Source organism: Dryas octopetala, chromosome 6, assembly GCF_963921425.1.
Source record: "Dryas octopetala chromosome 6, drDryOcto1.1, whole genome shotgun sequence".
NCBI classification, from domain to species: Eukaryota; Viridiplantae; Streptophyta; class Magnoliopsida; order Rosales; family Rosaceae; genus Dryas; species Dryas octopetala.
Window position 1 is genome coordinate 17,486,824 of NC_141371.1, and position 21,492 is coordinate 17,508,315.

The window sequence follows — 21,492 nt, forward strand, 5'->3', positions numbered from 1 at the left end:
TCAGTAAAGTCAAGGTCTGGTAGCAGTTTATCTTTAGCTAGTTTAAGCAATCTCTCTTGTGAGATGTGACCTAGTCTCTTATGCCACAACATGGATGATTTAACATTAAATTTGGTTCTTTTAGTCCCCACATTGTTCTCAACTAAAAAGGTTTCAGTTAAGTAGGTGCACTGTAATTGCCAATAATCATCCACAAGTATGGCACATCCAACATAAACAGAATTATCAAACAAGGAGAATTTATTAATGTCAATACTAGATGTCATTCCACACTTAATCAACTTTGAAAGGGAAATCAAATTCCTTCTTATAGAAGGCACAACCAAAACATTGTCTAATTCCAAAATGAAACCTAAATCCAACCTAAGCCTAATAATTCCTATGGCTTGAACTTCTACTGGTGCTCCATTGCCAACGCAGAGCTTTGCTTCCTCTTTACTTGGACTCCTCCTTCTTTCCAGCCCCTGCATAGAGTTGGCAATGTGCACAGGTGAGGCAGTGTCTAACCACCAAGAAAACACAGGTAAGTTAACTAAATTTGATTCTAGCATTGTAAAGACAGTTTTACCTCTTTTAGTTTTCCATTTCTTGTACCTATGGCAGTCCTTCTTCATATGACCCTCCTTATTGCAAAAATAACACTTGAAAACATTGCTTTGGTTGACCTTAAGGTTGGATGGTGTAGGATTGTTAGAGGTGGAGGCTTTGGCAGTATGATGATCCTTCTTAAATCCTTGCTTGGCATTTTTGTCAAAATTTCTTCTCGGGTTTGCTTTTACCATAAGGTTTACTGTGTGGTCTGTCTCCTTTTTCAGCCTTTCTTCTTCCAGAACACAGTAGCCAATCAACTCATTCACAGTCCACTTATCCCTTTGAGTATTATAAGTGTGTTGAATCTGACCATACTTAGGAGGCAAGGCATTCAGTGCAGTCCACACCAAATAGCCATCAGAAATTGGCATGTCTAAGCTTGTCAGTCTAGCAGCTACATCAACCATCTTCAAGATGAATTCCCTTACACTTCCAGTGCCATCAAACTTCATGTTGGTGAACATGTGCAAAAGGCTCCCAGTCTCTGCCTTTTCAGATTCCATAAATTTTTCAGTGATGGATTGCATGAAGTCTCTAGCAATCTCAGACTCTGGAATTCCCCCTCTAATGGTCTCACTCATGGCCCTCTTCATTATCAACAAAGAAAGCCTATTGCACTTCTGCCATTTCTCATACTTAGATCTCAGTTCTGCTGTACTGTCATCAGTTATCACAGGACAATCCTCCCTTAGAGCTAAATCGATTTCAGCTAAGCCTAGATAAATCTCCAAGTCTTGTTTCCACTTCTTAAAGTTAGTTCCATTGAGTGGTTCTATGCTAGCAAGGCTAAAAGATGCTGCAGTAAAGTAAACTTGAATTTTAATGTTTTGAAAAATGAAACAAGTAGAACAAAATCCCATATTCTAACCTTTAAAACTGTCATTGTATCTCACCTTTGGGCAGAGACCACAAAGAAAGATAAACCATAAAACCAGTTTCAACAGACATATCTAGCATTATAATTCTTTCAACACCTTTAGGCAGTAGCAAAGACTTATAAAGAAAATAATATGTTTGTTTGGACTGTAATATGCTAATTCTATCCAAGAATTCAAGTAAAGTTTAAACCTCCTTTGGGAGAACCATTTACATGATCAAGGAAGAATTACAATTTGATCTTTTCCTTATTGTCTAGAAAGTTTGAATAAAATTATTACTTTGGTAATACAAGTTACTAAATTTTCTAGACATTTGTTCTTTGATCGAGTATTATGTTGCAGTATATTGTTGAATGTTGGTCTGATGGGATAATATGCTAAGTATGCAGAAGACTAATAATAATTAGCATATGACAAGTTTTAATATACCAGAAGTTGATACACAATATGAAACAGGAATCTCATGCATTCTAACCATTCATACAAGTAATTAATTAAAACAAAAAACAGCGGAATCCCAGAATCAAAATTAATTAAAAACTTGCATATAGTTTGCAGTATGCTACAAGAGTCTTATCTATATGAACATGAATAACAATAGCAATATATTACATAGCAGTGAATTAATGCCTTATTATCATGGAAGTCAGTCAATCAGTAATGTCATAAAAGGATTTCAAAACGTGTGTGAGGTTGCTCTGATACCACATGTTATACTTAAGTTCACATACATAATGAAACACAAGTTTATTAATTACTGCAGACTAACAACCAGTAAGGAAAAGAAAGAAACATACACGCAACCATGGATGTCAAGCCTACTCCTGGATATCAAGCCTTCTGCAGTATGCCAAGTCTTCTCCTTCCAACTGATTTCCTTAATAGCTTACTCAATATGGGGCTGAGTCCTTAATGCAAAAACGTATCAGTGAAAGCAGGGACTTGGTCCTATTTATATGCACTGCTGCAAATCAAAAGTCCTCCCATAAAGGAACTACTTGATCACAACATACACATAGCTGTAGAATAGAACTTCTAATTTATGTTCATATAGGATTCGATCACCCTACCATGGCAGACTCTTAGTCCTTGTCTAAGTTGAATCAGAATTAGACTAGGACAACTGATATTGATCTATTGTGGCCCTTAACTTGGACTACAAGTATGCTGTATTGTTGTTTCCTACTCCATATAGGATTAGTCCAATTAGGAAAACTTACATGTATACATTGCTGTCTCTATTTTTCTTGTCATATATTATGTCATATGATTGAGAGAGATAAAAACAATAAATATATATATATATATCCGTTGCATGAAAACTTTATTCCTCATAATCACGTCTTTTTTATCTTTTCATTCTATATAAAAAATTAAAAAAAATTATCAGTGTGGACTTCATCTAAGGTCGTCTCCCATTCCAACCCATAAATCCGAACTATACTCTTATAAACTCTTCAGAATTTTATAAGTTTTTCAATGTGAGAGTACACATTTCCATTTCCATATGCTTATTCCTATTTCCAGTCTACGTCACATACTAGCTCATTCTCATTTCTATCTCATCTCACGTACTCATTTCATTTTTATATCACTAATTTACATACTCATGCATTGAAAAGTACACGTGAAGGTAAAATAAATAGGGCATGAAAAGCAACAAAATTTGGTCGAATTAGAATTGAATTGGAACATACTCATAAAATTAATTTGGTTTATTTTATCCTCAAACGAAGAGCGAGTGACATCTTTTGGACAAATATTTGGATGAAAGCCTAGAAACTTTACCCACATTAATCTCTTAATTTACCCAATTTTTTAATTATGAGGGACAAAATCACTAGTAAGCCTTTTCTAACATGTTTCTACGGTAGAGGTTCACCATGGTACAGTGGCTGTTCTTGTTGGGAGTTAGGAGGATGGGGTTTTAGCTATCTACTTGACACCCAAGACAAAGAATCCAAAAGGAGATGGTAAATATATGGGTCAAAGGAATGAAGGAAGCAACTGACCACATAAATATTTAAGGGGAATTTAATTAAATGACCTATTTTCATACAATTTAAGTTTTTTTGACCCCTTTCTCAAAAACTTACTTTTCTAATCCTTTTTCATTTTTTGAGACCAAAATACCCATAATTGAAAAAGTGGTCGACAAAGTGATGGACAAAAAGTGGTGGACTAAGTGGTGGACAGGTTCTATAGCACTAAATGGTCGAGTGCTATAGCACCTGTCGACCTGAAAGTCCACCGAAAAGTTCACATCTGCAATGGTGTGAGGCTGATAAAGGAAATAGAGATTAATAACAAGCGAGCGAGTGAGCGAGGGAGTGAGGTGGTGGTGGTGCGAGGCTGTGCAATGGTGCGAGATCTGTGCGAGGCTCCACCCAAGAACTGTGCTGGTGGTGCAAGATCTGGGAGGCACGGGGTGGTGATGGGTTTTGGGTGTTGGGGTTGTTGGTGGGTTTGGGTGTTGAGTTTTATGTAATAGCAGAGGGAGGGAGGGAGAGAGACAAACAAGACCATTTGTAAAAAAAAATTGTTCAAAGCAAACAAATAAAATCATTTTATGAACAATAAAATCATTCCCAAACAAATAAACAAATAAATCATTCCAAAAGAACCAGATTCAGCATTTCAACAACTTGACAACATGTAATTTTGGTCTTCCCATTTTTGTTTCCCGATTTCTCATATATCAAAATGTAATTATGGGTTATTCTACAATATAGTGACTGGTCACCCAAAGGTCCAACAAAGCCATGGTGTTCGACAAAGAAGCAAGCTCATCCTCACAAACACTCCCACCTTTTCCTCGAGAAGACCCAGCAAACCAAGAAAGAAAAAAAAAACCCAGCAAACCCAAATCCAATACAACTAGGGAGGAGGGAGGGAGGATCCGCTGAGGGTTTCACCGGACGGAGGGTTTCACCAGGAGGAAGGAAGGAGGAAGGAGGAATGAGGAAGGGAGGATGTGCGAGTGGCACATCGTCGAGAGGGAGGGGGAGAGGTCAGATGATGGAGAGATCGAGAGAGAAAAAAAAGCAATTAGTCAAGTGGTTTGACTTTAAAATTAACTTGAAACTTAGAAACCCTAAAGATGAGAGTTTAGTCTACTTAGGACTAGAGTCTTTAGGGACATATGATCTAAAAGAATGGGTCATAACGAGATTGTGTTGAAATTAACTTTTGATTAAGTTGTCGTATTGTCAGACACTAGGAATATCAGTTACCGAAGGATTTCATTATGACGTGACAAGAGGACGATGGATTCGAGACAAATGGGGATGCATAGGCTATGTAAGAGAATACGTGAAGAGCATTGGATTCCAGGTAAGGGGATTTATCCTACATTCCTAACTATGGACTTTGTGTGTGTTTGTATTTTTAAATTATTATAACATGCTATTATTATGATTGGTTTGAGAGTTGAAGTAGCCTAGTCGATGACCTTGGGTTCAAGCCCCTAAACCTTCTAGAAGAATTGATCTGTATATTATGAGGAGTTTCGCCAAGCTAATACGTGGCTACGTGGGTTTGTGCGAAACGAGGGCCCATGATTAATCAGATAGCAGTAATACGGTTTCTCAATTACAAGTTCATATTTCTGTTTATCATAGCACTCTCACTATAGATGTTATTTCTTTTAATAGATGACCGTAGTTGTACCATTGCATATCGACCATCAGGTATAAATGATTTATTCTGAAATTGCATGTTTATAATCATATTATTGTACAGCCGAGTCATAAATGTTTCGAAATGATTTCAAAGGAAAGATTTGAAGAACTTATTTTGATGATTTGAGGATCCAACAGAAAATGATTTCCACTATGATTTTTACTGAAAATGTTTCGTGGTTTTCAAACTAGCCAGGGTTCCCTGAGGGAAGCTATGATCGTATGAGATGCTTACTCCCTACATTGTTTTTGTGTTCTTTGTTTATTGGATGTTTTTATATGTACGAGCATGGTAAAGAGACGAACTTGGAAGATGGTCGAGCAGAGCAGCAACTTGAGACTTGTCAACGTCCTGGATTCAATTGGCGTTGTTATTTAATTGTTATCTCGTATCGAGTATGTTTTTTTAATTTTTCTTCCATTGATTGGAGATGATTTTGAATTATTTACTTTGATTATCGTTTACGTAGTTTTAAAACCTTTATTCTATGTTTGTTATGTATTTCGAATTTATTTAATTCTTCAAAGTTGCAATGAACTACCGTAACTTTGGGGGTTAGTTTTATAAAAAAGTTTTATATTTACTTCATATGTTTTCCATTATTTATTATCTCTGATCCAACTCGATCATACTAAACCCAAAAGGCCTAACCCACCTTGAGTATCTTAGGGGATTAATATTTGATTTAGTAATATTAATCTCTTGGGGCATTCAAGATAGGTGCCTCTGTTGCAAACCCGAGATTCGGAGTGTGACAGGTATTATGGATATTTTACATGAAAAATGTTTAGAAAAGCTTATTTTCGAGAGGGGGTAACAAAGCTTAATGTGTATGAAAATAGGTCATTTAATTAAATTACTCAATATTTAAACTAATTATTTAATTAATTTTCTGTTTAAATTATATGATTTGGTTTGGATTTATTTATTTATTTATTTTTTGGGAGTGAGGTTAGGATGAGTTCCATACTTCCATGTTAACACTTAACACAGTTGAGGGGCTGTCATTATTTTCTGAGATTATTCACTCATGATACATGAAAGTTTATTTTTTCCTCCAATTTCTACTAAGCTAGCTGATAATGGTTTGGTTTACTGTGTAATTCTTTCTTGTTTTAAAGAAGGTGATGAAGAGTAAAAATAATGTAGGCTTTACTGGGCATGAAGTTGTGTTTGTTCATTTACTTCTGTGTGCATTTTATATGGTATTTTTGTTATGCTTTTTATCTGGCTGAGCTTATCGATTTGGTATGTTACATAGACTTAAACGACAATGGTTTTGTTTAATACTTTCAAATTTTGGCCAAATTCCTTCGTTTAGGGCCTCAAATAAGCAATTTAGTGTTTTAGAATAAATTTCCTAAATTGCACTTTATTTCCATTTTTATTTCCGTTTTGAATTTCGAACGTCTAGGGTTCTGAACGTATTTAAGGAACCTTTTGGCTGTTTGTAAGTTTCAGTTTTTATTATTTTTCAATCAGAAAAATCTTGAGATTTCTCTCATTTCTCTGGTGGATTCCAGATTCTTTCTTAGGGATTAACGCTGGTTTTCCCTAATATTTCTTAACTGCGTGTTACGCTGCGTCAAGTGGTATCAGAGCAAGGAGTTACCTGGCTCGATGGGTGATCATCCCAAAGAAAGAGATCGCGGACTTGATGCCCTATGGGAGGCTGTGAACAAACAAACCACGGAGACTACTCAGCTATCGACTCAACTAGAACAGATTCGACAGTTGTTAGTGGGTTTGAATCTTCAGGGTAATCCTAACCCTAACCCTAACCCTAACGGACAGGGTAATTTCAGACAACAACCAGTTGACGGAAGACTACCCATGGGATTTGCCCGTGGTAACAACCGGCGACAACAACCTGAGAGTGACGATGAATCCGATGAAGAAGAAGAAGTCCCGAATATTCGCAATAACGAACGGCCGCGATACAACCACAACCAGAACTTTGATGACTACAGGTTAAAAGCTGATATTCCCTATTTCAATGGGCATATGCAGGTCGAGGATTTCCTAGATTGGCTTACAGAAGTGGAAAGGTTCTTTGATATCATGGAGGTTCCCGAGGGAAAGATGGTGAGGATGGCTGCTTTTCGTCTGAAAGCCAGCGCGGCTGTTTGGTGGGATCAGTTATAGAAAAGTCGAAACAGACAAGGGAAAAATCCTGTCAGAACTTGGCGGAGAATGAAACAATTGATGATGGATAGATTCCTACCCCAGGACTACGAGCAATATCTTTACCGCCTCTATCTGAACTGTACCCAGGGTGTGAGATCTGTTGCGGATTATACGGATGAGTTTTTGCGACTAGCAGAACGCAACAATCTGGCGGAGTCGGAACATCAAACTGTGGCAAGATATATGAGTGGTCTGAAGCCATCGATCCAAGAAAAAATTGGATTGCAAACTCTCTGGAGCGTTCACGAGGCTCACAATATGGCCTTGAAAGCCGAACTCATGGAAAGAGAGAGACGACCTGGATTTGGGAATAACACCTATCGAAGGAACACACCAGAGGTGTCAACCTCTAGTACTACTGATAAAGGAAAGGGGATTCTACCTAGCCCTGCGATCCCTCCAAAGGTTCAGGGCCAACCTTTCAAACCCACCGAGAGCGGTAGCAGATTCCCAGATAGAAACCAGACTCGGGCTCAGAACCAAAGGTCGAATCCGTATGCTAAACCAACAACGGACATCTGTTATAGATGCAATAAACCGGGTCATCGATCAAATGTGTGTCCAGAAAGACGAACTGCAAACCTTGCGGAAGCTGAGGGGTTTGAGGATGACACTGAAGAAACCCAACTTGAAGATGAATATGAAGGGGTTGAGTTTGCGCAAGAGGAAGGCGGAGAACATGTTAATTTTGTCTTGCAGCGAATTCTCTTTTCACCCAAGCAGGAGGGGCAACGTCATAACATATTCCGCTCACTTTGTTCCATTAGAAACAAAGTTTGCAACCTGATTGTGGATGGCGGCAGCTGTGAAAACTTTGTAGCTAAAAGACTGGTGGATTATTTGCAGTTACCAACAGAGAAGCATGCAGCCCCATATTCCCTAGGGTGGGTCAAGAAAGGCCCTTCAGTGCAAGTAACCGAAGTTTGTCGAGTTCCTCTCTCCATCGGTAAGCACTATAAAGAAGAAATTTTGTGTGATGTCATTGATATGGATGCGTGTCATATTCTCTTGGGTCGACCATGGCAGTTTGACGTTGATGTCACCCATAGAGGTCGAGATAATGTCTACTTGTTTGCTTGGGGTTCTCACAAGATTGCAATGGCACCAATAAGTCAGACAGGGAAGACTGAACGACCAAGGATAGAGAGTTCGAATTTTCTGGCTATTTCTAGCAGTGAACATGAACTTGTGAAAGCTGCAGAGGAGGCCCATGCAATTTATCCGTTAGTAGTTAAAGGTTTGCTGACAGCCGAGACAAAAGGGGCGACGATTCCCACAGAAGTGCACAAAATTTTGGGAGATTTTCAAGAGTTGGTTTCTGATGACCTGCCAGATCAACTTCCTCCTATGAGAGATATACAGCACCACATTGACTTGGTGCCAGGAGCTAGTTTACCCAACCTTCCTCACTACAGAATGAGCCCGAAAGAGAATGAGATATTGAAGGAGAAGATTGAAGAGCTGTTGAAAAAAGGGTTTATTCGTGAGAGTATGAGCCCGTGTGCAGTGCCTGTTTTGTTAGTTCCAAAGAAGGATGGTAGCTGGCGCATGTGTGTTGACAGTAGGGCGATTAACAAGATCACTATCAAATATCGGTTCCCTATACCGCGCCTGGATGACATGCTGGATGTGCTAGATGGATCAAAGTTGTTCTCTAAGATTGATCTCCGCAGTGGCTACCACCAAATTCGGATCAAACCAGGGGATGAGTGGAAGACAGCTTTCAAAAACAAGGATGGATTGTACGAGTGGCTGGTGATGCCATTTGGCTTGTCTAATGCTCCGAGTACTTTTATGCGCCTCATGAACCAGGTTCTACGCCCTTTTATTGGTTCATTTGTTGTAGTTTATTTTGATGATATCCTTATCTACAGCAAGACCAAGGAGGAGCACTTAGCTCACTTGCGGCAGGTTCTAATGGTGCTAAAGGACAACCAGCTCTTTGTTAACTTGAAGAAGTGCTCCTTCCTCACCAGCAAGCTCTTGTTTCTGGGTTTTGTAATTAGTGCGGAAGGAATTCATGTGGATGAGGAGAAGATTCGAGCTATCAGGGAGTGGCCTACTCCAAAAACAGTAGGTGAGGTAAGAAGTTTCCATGGGTTAGCTACATTTTATCGGAGGTTTGTGCGAAATTTTAGTGTTATTACTGCTCCTATTACTGAGTGTTTGAAGCAAGGCCGATTTCATTGGGGAGAAGAACAGGAGAGAAGTTTTGCTTTAATCAAGGAGAAACTTTGTACTACCCCAGTGTTGGCACTTCCCAATTTTGAGAAGATATTCGAGGTCGAATGTGATGCTAGTGGAGTGGGAGTCGGTGCTGTGTTGTCACAAGAAAAGAGGCCAGTAGCATTTTTCAGTGAGAAACTGAGTGAAGCTCGCCAGAAATGGAGTACTTATGACCAGGAGTTCTATGCCGTTGTGAGAGCGTTGAAGCAGTGGGAGCATTACTTGATACAACGGGAGTTTGTACTGTATACTGATCACCAAGCCCTGAAATTTATTAATAGTCAGAAGCAGGTTAATAAAATGCATGTCCGATGGGCCACCTTTCTACAGAAGTTTCCTTTTGTGATTAAACACAAGGCTGGAGCCTTGAACCGAGTGGCAGATGCATTGAGTAGACGAGCCACTTTGCTTATCACTCTTTCTCAAGAAATAGTTGGGTTCCAGTTTCTGAGAGACTTGTATGTTGCAGACGATGATTTCAAAGACCTGTGGGACAAGTGTGTCCAAAACCAACCCGTCATGGATTTCCATGTTAGTGATGGGTATTTGTTTAAGGGCAACAAGTTGTGCATCCCCATCTCTTCTTTAAGGGAGAAATTGATCCGAGACCTACATGGTGGAGGATTAAGTGCGCATTTGGGCCGAGACAAGACTATTGCTAGCTTGGAGGAGCGTTACTTTTGGCCACAACTGAAGAGGGATGTGGGAAATATTGTGAGAAAATGTTACACCTGCCAGGTGGCCAAGGGTCAGTCTCAAAACACTGGACTTTATATGCCTTTGCCTGTTCCTAACGATATTTGGCAGGACCTCTCTATGGATTTTGTGCTGGGCCTTCCACGAACCCAAAGGGGAGTGGATTCTGTTTTTGTTGTTGTTGACAGGTTCTCAAAGATGGCGCACTTTATTCCATGCCGGAAGACATCTGATGCATCCAACATAGCCAAATTGTTCTTTCGGGAGGTTGTCAGATTGCATGGAGTGCCCCAGTCTATTACCTCTGATCGTGACACCAAGTTCCTCAGCCATTTTTGGATCACTTTGTGGAGGATGTTTGGGACAACCTTGAATCGTAGCAGCACAGCCCATCCCCAAACTGATGGACAAACAGAGGTGACGAACAGATCCTTGGGCAATATGATTCGCAGCATTTGTGGAGACAAACCAAAACAGTGGGACTTTGCTTTGCCCCAGGCAGAATTTGCATACAACAGTGCTGCCCATAGTGCAACTGGACAGTCGCCGTTCTCTCTGGTTTACACTGCGACTCCTAAGCATGTGGTTGATCTAGTGAAACTTCCCAAGGGACATGGGGTAAGTGTGGCAGCTGAAAATATGGCGGAAGAGGTTCAAACTATGCAGGCTGAGGTCCGGAAAAAGTTAGAGGCCACAAATGCCAAGTACAAGGCTGCTGCAGACAAACATAGGCGAGTGAAGGTGTTTAAAGAAGGTGATTCAGTGATGATTTTCTTGAGGAAAGATAGATTCCCAGTGGGTACCTACAACAAACTGAAACCACGCAAGTATGGTCCTTACAAAATTCTCCATCGGATTAATGACAATGCTTATGTAGTGGACTTGCCGGAGTCAATGGGAATTTCTAGCACTTTTAATGTGGCGGACTTGCATGCTTTCCATGCCGACACAGAGCCTTTGTATCCTGAAGATAACTCGGGGTCGAGTTCTTCTGAAGTGGAGGAGACTGATGTAGAACAAATGGCAGAACGGTTCATGCAACAACTTGACCGCCAGAAGCCCAAGAAAAGAAACAAGCTTCAGCCCGGCCCGGTGTCAGAAATGGGCCCATGATATACCGATTCGAAGGGAACGACGAGACAAATTCCTTCGTTTAGGGCCTCAAATAAGCAATTTAGTGTTTTAGAATAAATTTCCTAAATTGCACTTTATTTCCATTTTTATTTCCGTTTTGAATTTCGAACGTCTAGGGTTCTGAACGTATTTAAGGAACCTTTTGGCTGTTTGTAAGTTTCAGTTTTTATTATTTTTCAATCAGAAAAACCTTGAGATTTCTCTCATTTCTCTGGTGGATTCCAGATTCTTTCTTAGGGATTAACGCTGGTTTTCCCTAATATTTCTTAACTGCGTGTTACGCTGCGTCATGTACCAAATTTTAATGTCTTTTTATTTTAAGTATTAAAATTTTTATGTCATTTCACTTTAGATATTAAATTTTAGTTTAGGTACAATTTTAAAAAACGTGATTCTACTGAGCACTCGACACTATTCACCGAGGGCTTGGGAGAAATTTTTTTTTTTTTAACCAACACAACTTTTTTACTGATTTGTTTTTTTTTTTTTTTTTTTTTAGTCTCTAGGTTGTAGGACTTCATCACCCAATCTTAAATCAAAAGTATTAAATCCTTATATATTTTGAAATTTTTATGAATTTCATACAGTCACAACTGTGACAATTCGACAGTCACATCTATATAGCAAATTGATCAAAAAAAAAAAAAAAAAACTAATTGAAAACCACTTAGTGCTCAGTAATTTGATCGAGCAATTGGTATCTAAAAATTTACGTTTCATATAAATTTGTAACTTAATCTAAAATGTCTTAGTCTAAGTTAGTACCTAAATAAAAACAAAATTAGTGTTTTACTGTTTTAATGTTTTGCTAAAAAACTATTGGGTATTAGATATTTAATCCTAATTTTCTAATAATTTTTTTTAACTCTTTTAATGTAATTTTATCCTTTAAAAGTGAAAAAACAATTATAAGGGATATAAAACTCTTCTACTTCCCCTATTAAAAATAAATAAAAAGACACTCTTGTACGGTTGTACCTCCCCTTTCCCTTTCCTTACCTTCTCTCTTCCATCATTTTTGCAGCACAGTCACAAAGCTTTTATAAACAAGATGGTTAGTCGGGGATCAATGGTCAGGGCACTTGACTGATTTTTTTTTTTTATATTATTATTATTTTGTTTTTGGACTAGACTGCCTTTTTATATTGGTTTGAAAATTTATAAAAAATGAAAATAGTAGAAAAAAAGAGTAATTTTTTTTTTTTTTATGCTATATCCACTTTAACTTTTCATGGTATCATTAATCCTCCTAATTTGTTTTATGTAAAAACGATTAGCTACTATTTTTTTTTTCTGCTAAATAGGCGCACTTCACAAATATAAAAGGCACATTTATGCAGGGCTGATTGATCGACATACTCTTTTTTCTATGGTTATTTTGATCCCTTACTCGAGAGAGCGGTATATTATAAAGTGTAGATTTGTCATTTTTGATATAGAGTCCAAAACCATGAAGCTGACCCTAAATCCTAAGAGATAAACAAATATCACTTGATTCCAAATAAACTTTTTCCACCGTTTTGCTTAGTATATCGATTGATGTTCATTTTCCAAGAGTCAAGTTTATTGTAACTATCATTCAAAGATAATTAAAATTATTGTAATTGTCAAAACGTTATAATTGTTGCAATTGTCAAAAAACTACAATAATTGTGACGGTTAAAAAAAGGGTCAAAACGTTACAATGGTTGTAACTACCAAAAAGTTCCAATGGATGCAAGTGTCAAATAGTTACAATGGTTGAAATTGTCAGTTAATAACATGTTGTAACGGACTAATAGCAAGTTACAAATTAGGGTGGATGTGATCATAAACTTGTAATCTTGCTTTTATGTTAGTTTATTAATTTTTTACTTGCATATGTTTCAAGAAAAACAAAAGATATTTTTATAAGGTTTACTCGATCTTTAAGTTGTATTGTATCTACCCTTATGTATCACTCTATTTTTTTTTATTTAGTCATTAAAACTAAAACCTTTTTTTAACCAACAAGGAATAATTTTTAGATATAAATAGAATATTTAAATAAATTAAAAAGAAAACCTTAGTTCCCCAAAAAAATCAGAATCATATGGCACTCTCATGGCTGCCATCATCATCATGTAAACTAGCCACCATCGTGTGTCTTACTCTTAAGTATAAAATTTGGTCCCATCCCACCAACTCACTCAACAACAAAACATGTCTCCGCCTCATAGTTTTCATACTAATCAAAGGGTACATTAGGCATTTGACCTAATATTTAGTGAAATAAATAATTGTTATCTCCCAACCACAGTGCAGACAAGTGGGCCCCTCACCAACCCCCACAAACTTCAGTCACCAACTTTCCAAGTTTTTTTCTTAACAAAAATATTTTCCAAGGTTTGATTTTAATTTCTCTATTTGGGAAAAGCACCACAAAATTTGTTGGAAAATGGTGGTAGGTCAAATCGCTCTTGAGGCGCGTGATAGTATTTGGGGCTAGGATTTTACATTGAGATGTGTTCCATTTTCACTACAATATCAATGCAACCCAATTGAGTAGTAGAGTAGGTGGTGTTGGATATCCAACATGACTTGCATTCTTGCAATGCTGTCTACAAATAGTCATTGTATTACTCATTAATATAGTCTTAATTGCATCTTAACGAGTAAGCTGAAATTTTTGCCTAAAGTATTATGTATGCTAGGCCTAGTTAAGTCATTTATCATACCCGTGAAAATATGGTTTTGACCAAATAGTAGTTAGGCCCCGTTTAGAATTACGGTGGATGACACAAAAGCTGTTGTGGATGACAATTCTCAATCACTTACAATAATTTTGATATTTGGTAAAAAAATTAAAAATTATTTTTCCCCATAATTCTCAACTTCCCAAAGTAAAAACAAAAAGTTGCTTTTAAAAACTGCAATGAATTAAAACAACAATTAATTTTTAATTTTACCTATTATATACAGGCACAACACTTTTACATTAACATTTACTAAATACTTTGATATTGTTTTTTTGCACTTACAACACTTTTGAAAACATAGTTTACCAAACACTTAATTGTTTTACTTTATAGCTGTTTTACTTCACAGCAATACCAAACTGACCCTTAATCAATTTTGGATAACAACTAGAGTTCCACAAGCTCATTAGTCTGATCTATGTTGGGAGGTGTTTTCTTTTGTGTGGAGATGGATATCGACTATTTACTTATTAGAAAAAGAAAATCACCGATTTGATATATGTAGGTTGGTTTTTATTTGAATTGAGTTCATATAGTTTTAATTTTTCAATTAAGTTCCTATAGTTTGCATTTTGTTACAATCAAACCTATAAGTAAAATATTGTCATATTTATAAAAGAAATTTTCATGTAGAAATTATTTGCAACATTACCCTTTGTGAGTTTATGGGCAAAACAATCATAAAATTCAATAGTAGTATTCATGCGTTGACAAATGCAAGGGTGTCAAAATTTAAATTTTGGACTGAATTATAATAAAATATAAAATATAGAGACTTGATTGAAAAAATTAAAATTACGGGAACTCAAATGAAATAAGGGTCAAAGTTGACCAAATTAGTTATTTTCCCTATTAAAAATGATGAGATGAAAGAGTGAATGAAAATTTGAATAGAAATGATAAGATTTTGAGCAAGGATTATTGTAGATCACCCCATTTTAATATGAAAAACTTGGTTAGAAATGTTTTTATTCCATATATGAAATAAATTCAAATAAGAGTTTATATAATTTTGTATTTGACTGATAAAGTTGGTCCAACTATCAAGAGAGTTGTAAAATCAGTACAATGGTTGGTACAAAGAGTTTGTACCAAAAATTCAGAAGCATTCATCCTTAATAAATATAAAGAGTTCATTCAAAGCAAGCAAGAGCATTAGGCATAATCATCTACAACGCAGCAGCGGCAGCACACAAACTCTATAGTCTCTACCCACCCCCGAACATGCAGGGGTGGGAACCCACCCAAAGCATTCACCTACCGCGTCGCCAAAACCCCTCACGCGCCTCAAAACAAGCGCGTAAACTCCAAAAATAATTTCAGCAGAAATAAAAAACTTCCAGAAAACAAATAATAAAAAAAAAACACTAAAAAATAATTGGGCACGGAAAAGAGTGGTATAGCAGAATCTCAGATCTAGCCACGCAAGTACATTTGGCTATAAATATAGCGAGAGTCAGCCATTCGAACTCGCTCCGTTCTCTTCTCCTCCGCTTGTAACTGAAACAAAGAGAAGAAGAAGAACCAGTCAAGTCTTCTACCTCCGAAAGGTTCGAAGACCCTCTCCTTCATTTGCTCAATTGCTCTTCTTATTGTGTCTCTGTTGCTCTCTTTCTCATTCAGACCCATTAATGCTTTTCTCTCTATTTCCATTCTTTTGGCCATGCCAACGTGATCTAGACCCTTCCTGCTTCTGACCCTTTTTCACTCTCTTTTGTCCAAGATTTGGGTTTGTTTTGTTTTTCACTGAGATCTATACTGGTTAGTGTGCATGCTGGTGATTCTTTGTTGGTTTTTTTTTTTGAAAATTTCGGATACCCTTTTGCTTTGATTGGAGGGATATGTGGTGGCATTGGGTTTTTGGTGGTTGTGAATTGTGGGTTGTAGATCTGAGTGTATTGCGGTTTTGGTATTCGTAGATCTGCTATTGGGTCTTTGGGTTTTGCACTAGATCTGAGTTAAGTAGCTTATTTTGAGTGTTTAAGTGTCGGTCCAAAACTAAAAAAAGAAAAGAAAAAGAAAGAAAGAGATTTGGTTAGAGTGGTCCAGATATAAAGCATTTCTCCTTCAGACGTTTCTATCCTATACTTGCGTTTTCAGATGAAATTCCCTGCTTTGAGCATTAGATCTATAAGTGGGAGGAGTTTCTCTTTGAACCATTTCTATACTATACGACGATGTCAGATTGAATCCCCTGTTTTAAAAACCAGATCTATGAGTCCCAAGTTTTTCTTTTTAAGGTCGATGATTCTCTGATTGGATTTGATTAAGATGTTTTGAATCAACTGTTGATTGTTTTAAATTTGAAGTCGTTTCTGATCTGATTTAGTTACATAATCATAAATGAAGACATTCTTTTGTAATTACATTGTGATTTCAATTTATATGGGGTTTAAAATTTTAGTTCTTAGTTTTAAATAACTCTTTTGTTGATTTGTTTTGTGGGTTTTGAACTCATTTGGTTGGTGCACTGACACATATTTAAAGTTTAAATCATATCTGTTGTGGTATGTTCAATGGTTGGCATGAGTTAATTTTAAGTTTGAAGTTTATTGTTTCTTATGTTCTGCTTCTTTTTGCTTAGTCATCATAAAATTTGCTTCAGCTTTTATCACTGATGCAGTATGTTTTCTTCTAGTTGTTAATTGAGGAAATTAAATTGTGTTTCATGTTGATCCGATGAAACAGAGCAATGGCGTCTCACATTGTTGGATACCCTCGTATGGGCCCCAAGAGAGAGCTCAAGTTCGCTTTGGAATCATTCTGGGATGGTAAGAGCAGTGCCGAAGATTTGCAGAAGGTGTCCGCTGATCTCAGGAATTCCATCTGGAAGCAGATGGCTGATGCTGAAATCAAGCACATTCCCAGCAACACTTTCTCTTACTACGATCAGGTGCTCGACACCACTGCTTTGCTCGGGGCTGTTCCACCAAGATATGGTTGGAATGGTGGTGAAATTGGATTTGACACGTACTTCTCCATGGCCAGAGGAAATGCCTCAGTTCCTGCTATGGAAATGACCAAGTGGTTCGATACCAACTAGTACGTGAACTCCCCTCTTCTCCTTGTGCACTCTGTTGATTTAAGCTTTCTGAATATGATGAATGGGTCTGGTTGTATACTAACTTTGATTAATGTATTGATCCAGCCATTTCATTGTTCCTGAGTTGGGACCTGATGTGAACTTCTCCTACTCTTCTCACAAGGCTGTTGATGAATACAAGGAGGCTAAGGCGGTATGTATTTGTTTATTCATATATTGGTTGATAGCTTGATGCTATATGGGCTAGGTTTAAATGTAATACAGTTTTTACATACCCAAGATGGTTTTATTTGATTTTTAAATGTATTTGTTTGCTTAACTTTGTGTAAAAGTTTATTAATTCTTCATTTCAATCTCCCTTATGCAGCTTGGACTGGATACTATTCCAGTTCTTGTTGGGCCAGTGTCGTACTTGTTGCTGTCCAAACCTGCAAAGGGTGTTGAGAAGACCTTTGATCTTCTCTCTCTTCTTGGGAAAATCCTTCCTATCTACAAGTAAGATTGTTGGCCTCTTTATACGTATATATATATATATATATAGATTAATCAGATCTATTGGCTCTGCTTTTGGTAGTGCGGCTTGTCCATTTTATTGTTCTAACTATGAATATATCTCTTCAGGGAAGTTGTATCTGAGCTTAAGGCAGCTGGTGCTTCCTGGATCCAGTTTGATGAACCCACACTTGTCAAGGATCTTGATTCTCACAAGTTGCGTGCATTCACTGATGCCTACTCTCAACTAGAATCAACACTGTCTGGCTTGAATGTTCTTATTGAGACCTACTTTGCTGATGTTCCTGCTGAGGCATACAAGACCCTCACTTCATTGAAGGGTGTCACCGCATATGGTTTTGATTTAGTACGTGGTAGCAAGACCCTTGATTTGATTAAGAGTGACTTCCCTAAGGGAAAATACCTCTTTGCTGGCTTGGTTGATGGAAGGAACATTTGGGCCAATGATCTTGCTGCTTCCCTTAGTACATTGGAGACTCTTGAAGGCGTTGTCGGAAAAGGTATCCAGTTTTTCTGCAAATTTTGGTGAATGATAAAATGTAATTCCATTTCTTGAAGTTGGCATTTCATTGATTATTTAATTGTCCTGTGCAGATAAACTTGTTGTCTCCACCTCCTGCTCTCTTCTTCACACTGCTGTTGATCTTGTTAATGAGACTAAGCTGGACCAGGAAATCAAATCATGGCTAGCTTTTGCTGCCCAGAAAATTGTTGAAGTGAATGCTTTGGCCAAGGCATTTGCTGGTCACAAGGATGAGGTATAGCCTTTTCCTCCCCATGTTACAAGTGAATCAGATATGTTTTTAAGCACAAACTGTTGCATGGTTTTTGTACCTTATTGATCTTGGTGTTACATCTGTGTAAAAGTCATAAAGCTAGAAGAGTTCACAGGGTAGTATTCTTTTATCATTTAGATGTGGGAGTCTTAAGTTTGAAATCAAAATTTCTCGGAAATCTCTTTTTCCAATGGCTCCAATGGCCAAAAACTGAAGGAAATCTCTTTATATTCTGTTTTCACAACCTTCAAGGCAACTTGGCCTATGTTAGATTTGTAGTAAATTGTATCGTTTTGGCTTTTAAGCATGTTCACTTCAGCATTGGTTTCTCAAGGTTCTTTCTAGGTTTTTTTTCAGGTGGGATTGATACTGATACCGAAGAATAACTCACCATTTGTTTTTCTGTCATCAGGCATTTTTCTCTGCGAATGCCGCAGCTCTGGCTTCAAGGAAATCCTCCCCAAGGGTGACCAACGAGGCTGTTCAGAAGGCTGTGAGTTCCTTATTTTTCCATTCTTGTGCCTTTTGAATAGATATGCTGCTAGAACCCTTTTGTACTTGGGGTTTACCTTTTTTTATTTTGCTTCTCAGGCTGCTGCTTTGAAGGGCTCTGACCACCGCCGTGCTACTAATGTAAGTGCCAGACTTGATGCTCAACAGAAGAAGCTTAACCTTCCGATTCTCCCTACCACCACTATTGGATCATTCCCTCAGACCATTGAACTCAGAAGAGTTCGTCGTGAATACAAGGCCAAAAAGTGAGTGACGCTAAAAAGCTCCTTTTGTTTTTCTCAACGTCTTATACTGTTATGACAAGTTCTTTAGTAACTGTGCCGATGCGTGCTGTTCTTAGGATTTCTGAGGAGGAGTATGTCAAGGCCATTAAGGAGGAAATTAACAAAGTTGTCAAGCTTCAGGAGGAGCTTGACATTGATGTCCTTGTTCATGGAGAACCTGAGGTGAGCTTTCCTTTATGAAAGTCTGTTCAAGAAAAGCAAAGAGAGATATTTTTACTATTTTATGAATTAAAGAACACTAGAAAAATTGTACTTGTTTAAATTGTTTATTTGTGGATTCCTGCGCTTTGTGTGCCCCAAATTTATTCTTGTAATTTTTCTCATGGCAGAGGAATGATATGGTTGAGTACTTTGGAGAGCAATTGTCAGGCTTTGCCTTTACAGTCAATGGGTGGGTGCAATCTTATGGATCTCGATGTGTGAAGCCACCAATCATCTACGGTGATGTGAGCCGCCCCAAGCCAATGACTGTGTTCTGGTCATCTGCTGCTCAGAGTATGACTGCCCGCCCAATGAAGGGAATGCTTACAGGCCCTGTCACCATCCTTAACTGGTCTTTTGTTCGTAATGACCAACCCAGGTATTAATCAAGATCTAAGACCCAAAATAGAAAAGGAGTCGAAATGACTTCTTTAGGTTGTGATCTCTTTTAGACTCTATTTCTGACAGTCATACATACCTTGCCCAGATTCGAGACTACCTACCAGATTGCTTTGGCCATCAAGGATGAAGTGGAGGATCTTGAGAAGGCTGGTATCAATGTTATTCAAATTGACGAGGCTGCTTTGAGAGAGGGGTTGCCTCTTAGGAAGTCTGAGCAAGCTTTCTACTTGGATTGGGCTGTGCACTCCTTCAGGATCACCAACTGTGGTGTCCAGGACACTACCCAGGTCTTTTTTCACTTCACTCTGGAATTCTACATATTTGTTTTCAAGTATTTGATTTATCCAATTTTCTGAAACTGATTCTTTCTTTTAACAATGTACAGATCCACACTCACATGTGCTACTCCAACTTCAACGACATCATCCACTCAATCATTGACATGGATGCTGATGTGATCACCATTGAGAATTCTCGTTCTGATGAGAAGCTCCTGTCGGTGTTCCGCGAGGGAGTGAAGTATGGTGCTGGAATTGGCCCTGGTGTTTATGACATCCACTCTCCAAGAATACCATCAACTGAAGAGATTGCTGACAGGATCAACAAGATGCTTGCGGTGCTTGAGACAAACATTTTGTGGGTGAACCCCGACTGTGGGCTGAAGACCCGCAAGTATACTGAGGTGAAGCCAGCCCTCAAAGCCATGGTTGCTGCTGCCAAGCAACTCCGCACCCAGCTTGCCAGTGCTAAGTGAATAGTTTGAGAACGGGAGCTCGAATCTGGAGATTCTATTGCATCTTGGATTTTACAACGGATAAACAAAATCATGTTTTAATGGTTTAATAACTGTGTGATGAAATGTTTAGTAGGCTTGATGTGCTCTTGTGGGCATTTTATCTTTTTATTTTATATTTTTTGTACTTTTCCTCATATTTTGTTTTTTTGAGGCCCTGCCTCCTATCATTTTCAAAGGCATCAAACTGCTTGGTGTATTTCAGTGAATGATAAATGAAGAAATGTCATTACTAATTTTGCGTTCCAAACCTATTCCCCTATTTTGGTATCAACCCCTTGATGTGCCTGCAACATCAGAGTAACCATTGCGAAAATTACATGTTTATTTTGATTGAATTTTTCCAACCAAAGGCTCTGCATTTTCTTTCTCAAAGATGGATTCATTGATGCCTCTCAATTGGCACACAAAATATACAACATGCGCCGCATGGCCTAAAGATCAGGACTTGGGAGAGTTCAGAAGGCACAGGCCGCACAGCCCAGCATAAAACATAAAGGGAGCTTCTTGTGTTTCCAATAACTAAAGCTTTTCATTGATAGAAATAAGTAAAACATGAGACACTAGCAACGAATTAAATTTTGGATTTTGAAAAAATTTTTAGGTTAAAAAATATGGAAATTTTGACAGAATTTTAATTTCGTTGCAAATTTAGACGAAAACAATTAAAACTTTTAACAAAATTGCGACAATTTCAATTTGGTAATATTTTAAAACCTCAAAAGAGTAGAAGAGCAAATTTTCGAAATTTAATTCCATAGACACTAGCAAATTGCCTTAGTTCATAATCACACATTAACTTTTGTCTCAAGTGCCGACTGTTGTCAAAACGGCAACGGTTACACATGTGACAATAG

General features: G+C 37.8%; 2 protein-coding genes across 3 annotated transcripts; one reads left to right on the forward strand and one right to left on the reverse strand.

Moving 5' to 3' along the window:
* Nucleotides 1-248: 248 nt before the first annotated feature.
* On the reverse strand, nt 249-1,539 carry LOC147282939 (uncharacterized). Its single transcript, XM_086248314.1, has 3 exons — nt 1,485-1,539; nt 569-1,387; nt 249-464 (listed from the first exon to the last, which is right to left on the reverse strand). Exons 1-3 carry the CDS (start codon nt 1,537-1,539, stop codon nt 436-438), a joined length of 903 nt encoding a protein of 300 aa, XP_086104440.1. The 3' UTR covers nt 249-435.
* A 13,962-nt stretch (nt 1,540-15,501) lies between these two features.
* LOC147282940 (5-methyltetrahydropteroyltriglutamate--homocysteine methyltransferase) lies at nt 15,502-20,871 on the forward strand. Of its 2 annotated transcripts, none has more exons than XM_086246233.1 (12): nt 15,502-15,660; nt 16,799-17,152; nt 17,259-17,346; nt 17,521-17,648; nt 17,775-18,166; nt 18,261-18,424; nt 18,855-18,935; nt 19,034-19,200; nt 19,296-19,401; nt 19,569-19,819; nt 19,928-20,129; nt 20,228-20,871. In XM_086246233.1, exons 2-12 carry the CDS (start codon nt 16,803-16,805, stop codon nt 20,594-20,596), a joined length of 2,298 nt encoding a protein of 765 aa, XP_086102359.1. In that variant the 5' UTR covers nt 15,502-15,660; nt 16,799-16,802; the 3' UTR covers nt 20,597-20,871. The 2 variants fall into 2 exon arrangements, with proteins under 2 accessions (XP_086102359.1, XP_086102358.1); XM_086246232.1 differs by lacking the exon at nt 15,502-15,660 and adding an exon at nt 16,335-16,350.
* Nucleotides 20,872-21,492: the final 621 nt, after the last annotated feature.